The 3,584-nt window shown below is 60.9% G+C and overlaps 1 protein-coding gene across 1 annotated transcript; it reads right to left on the bottom strand.

Moving 5' to 3' along the window:
• Positions 1-642: 642 nt before the first annotated feature.
• FOXB2 (forkhead box B2) lies at positions 643-2,545 on the bottom strand. Its single transcript, XM_001100107.3, has one exon. It carries the CDS (start codon positions 2,473-2,475, stop codon positions 1,180-1,182), a length of 1,296 nt encoding a protein of 431 aa, XP_001100107.1. The 5' UTR covers positions 2,476-2,545; the 3' UTR covers positions 643-1,179.
• Positions 2,546-3,584: the final 1,039 nt, after the last annotated feature.

Raw genomic sequence — 3,584 nt, 5'->3', positions numbered from 1 at the left:
GAATTGAAACTGAAGAATTAATTCGCCTGAAAGACGTAAGCGCCCAAACAGCACACGGAATACCAAAACAGCCGCAGCGTGCAAAGGTGACGGGGTGGTCCCCTCGCTTGCGTCCGAGGAGACTGGAAGGGAACAGCCATGAAACGCTCCTGCAAGCGTTAAGAGCAATATTGTTGAGTGATGTGCCGAGTTTTTCCTGCATTCATAAGTTAGGGGAACAAAATCCCGCGATACAAGTGATTTGTTTCCTTAAAATTCCAAATAGAACAGATCCTGGGAATTGACATTATTCTTGGGCTCTCATCCGATTGATACACAAACGAGTTGCAGGTGGAAAGTCGCCTGTATTGTCTCTCTTTGGTTGTGTTTCCCAACTTTTGGAATTTGGGGCTTTACCCTTTAAGCTGCTGCCATTCTCTTTTGTGCAAACTAATTGCTCTAGCGGTTCCTCCTATCCTTTTTGACCCCCGGGTCAGAGCCAAGAAACTTAGCTGTTTCTCAAAGATATTTCGTGGGTTTCCCGCTGCCTCCTCTCCTCCCCTTCCCCCTCCAAAGCGACTTTATTCGTGACACCGTTTCCTTGCCCATTTAGCTGACCAGGAAAATAACGGTATCAAACGCTTCCTCTTTTCCTTCTCAAATAAAACGAGATTTCCTTAGTGGACAGCAGTTTTGTCTTGAATGTTCACGAGAGGCGACCGCCGAGGATTCGACCAGCAGAGAGAAATGTGGTGGCTGAGATCCGTTTCAGCGTCACTCTCTGTTGGATTCTTCCCGGGAGGTTTAGCTCTGCCAGCTTCTGCTCCCAGGAATAAGGGTCGGAATCCACTTCCAATTTACCAGCGAATGAGGCTTTCCTAACCTCCTTCGTTCCCTCCCCCCATAACTTATCGATTTATATTAATTACAATAGAAACTCTTACCTGAAAATTGGCTTTCATTAATCTGATTGTACAACATAGTATAAATACAGACACCTGGAGGGTTATATTTATTTAGACCACCGGAGAATCCACTTTTTGGGGTTGTTCGTCTATTTAAATATCTTCCTTTCCAACAAAGGCTGACTCGCCAGCTCTGCCCAACCTGGCCAGGGCGCCCTCTCCCCGTCGGGTGGTTTGTGCGGTTCCGGGCCGGGCGTCTCTCACCGCGCTGGTCTCCCCTCGCCGGCCGGGTCCCCTAGGAGTGCACTAGCACCGAGTGCAAGGAGCCGCCCTTGTTCTCCGCCGCAGTAGGGGCTGTGGGCTCCAGCAGAGAGGCAACCGGCGAGGCCGCGGCCGCGGAGCACACGGTGGATGGCGCCGGAGGCTGCTGCGAAGCCGCGGGGACAGTGAGCCCCGGCTGCAGCGCGGACACGGGCGGCAGCGCAGGCGTGGGCTTGATGGGCACCGGCACGGCAGGCAGGCTCTGGCTTGCCGAGTGGCACAGGGCCTTGACCGGGACCCCGAAGGCCCCATACTCCGGGCCTACTGGGACTCCGGCTGCGGCTGCGGCGGCCGCGGCGGCGGCCACTGAATCCATGACGCCAACGTGCGGCCACACTGAGCTGACGACGTTGCCGAGCTGGCCGGGCACGGGGTAGCCCAGGTGATGCATTACGGACGCCAAGGGCAGCCCTCCAGCCTGCAGCACGCCCTTGTAGTCCCGGCCAATAATGTTCTCAATGGCAAAGGGGTGCTTGAAGCCTGATGTGGACGCCGCGGCCGCGGCGGCAGCGGCGGCGGCCGAGCCCAGCCCATAAGGTGGGAACTGAGACAGGCGTCCCACACTGCCCACCGCGGCTGCCGCGGCCGCCGCCGCTGCCGCCGCCACGGCCGCCGCCTCCTGCATCTTGCCGGGATGAGACGGCTGCTGAGGCTGCGACTGCTGGGGCGGTTGCTGCGGGGGCTGCGACGGGAGATGCGGAGGCGGCTGCGGAGCAGTAGGCGGTTGCTGGTGGAAATAGTGCACCATGTGCGGCGGCGGCGGGGGCGGCGGCGGCGGCTGGGGTGGGTGGTGGTGATGGTGGTGGTGCGCGGCAGCGTGGTGATGATGGTGGTGATGGGGGTGGTGGTGGTGATGGGGGTGAAGGTGCCCTCCCGGCCCGGCGCCTGGCGCGCCCTTGGTGCTTCCCGCGTGCAGGTGAGTATGGTCGGCGCGCAGCACCTTGAAGCGCTTGCGACGCCGCAGGAAGCTGCCGTTCTCGAACATGTCACCGCAGTCGGGGTGCAGCGCCCAGAAGCTACCCTTGCCAGGCTGGTCGGGGCGCCGCGGAATCTTGATGAAGCAGTCGTTGAAGGAGAGGTTGTGGCGCAGGCTGTTCTGCCAGCGCTGTGTGTGCTCGCGGTAGTAGGGGAAGCGCTCCATGATAAACTTGTAGATGTCGCTCAGAGGCAGCATCTTCTCTGCCGAGTGCTGGATTGCCATGGCAGTCAGCGAGATGTAAGAGTAGGGCGGCTTTTGGTCGCTGTACGAGTTCTTCCCCGGCCGCGGCATCGCCCCCGGCTCCTCCACCGCCCTCCGGCCCGCACTGGGCCACAGAGTCTCTCCGCACTCCGCTCCTGGGGCCTGGCTGACCCCACTAATTCCCACTCCGCCCCTCCAGTCCTGCCACTTTGCCCTCTCGCCCTCCAGGCCTTCTCTGCTTCTCTCCCCGGCTTTCTCCGAATTGCCTGGTATCTCCGACCTTGGCCTTTCGGGCCTACTCAGCTCTCAGAAGCTGGCAACTTCTGGCCCCGACGGTTGTCGACTGGCGCGCACAGTCGCGGGCGGGGCGCGCCAGGTTTACCGCCGCCTTCTCTGCGTCTTCCCCCGGGTGGCCAAAGACTGAGTGCTGGAGCTGGCTGCAGAGGAGAGTGGCGAGGGGCCGTGTTTCCTCCCGGCCTCTTTGCTTTTTCTAGGTCGGAGGGAAACGCAGACCAAGCCGGCTGGGAGGAGGGTCTGGGCAGTAGAGACTCTGGCCCTTTAAATCTGAGTTTGCGCCTGCTGTCCTGGAGGCCAGTGACAGCAGGACTTCCAGTGCCCTGGAAGCAGTCCCCTGGCCAGGCACTTAGCCAGACCGCGCTGGAGTTCTCCTTTTCCTGGAGGGAAAAATCAGGGTAAGGAGAGAGAATATTGACTTCTAGCAGCCTGCGCGTCTCTTCCCCGAAGCTCGCAGCGGCGCCGGGGTTAGAAGAGACGCCGATCCCTAGGCTGTCGCCGAGGGGGAAAAAAGTTTGGTGGTTTCTGAAGCGGCGGCGCCCGCAGGCTCTGCTGAGGAGCGGGGGGCGCAGGATGCTGGGCGCGAGCGGCGGGCTGGAGAAGGTGTCTGCGAATGACGGGTAAGTGCTGGCAGGGGAAACCCAGCCGTCTGCGCCGCAGCTGCCGCCTTTCTCCCGGGCTTGTCTTGAGGAGGAGAGGCGGCGGCAGTGGCAGCGACGCGCTCTCCTGGCTGCGTTTTGTAATGGTCCCCGAGACGCCGAGACCCCCGCAGCTAGCGCTTCGAGACTATCACATGACCGAGGCTGAGGGACTCAGCCGCCGCCGCCGCCGCGTCTACAGCTGAAGAAGGGGCAAGAAGGCGCCGTGCCTGGCCCCCGCCCCCTTTTCCACCTCGTTTCGGGCGC

The sequence above is a fragment of the Macaca mulatta genome, chromosome 15, assembly GCF_049350105.2.
Source record: "Macaca mulatta isolate MMU2019108-1 chromosome 15, T2T-MMU8v2.0, whole genome shotgun sequence".
NCBI lineage: Eukaryota > Metazoa > Chordata > Mammalia > Primates > Cercopithecidae > Macaca > Macaca mulatta.
This window is presented reverse-complemented; position numbering and strand designations above follow the sequence as displayed.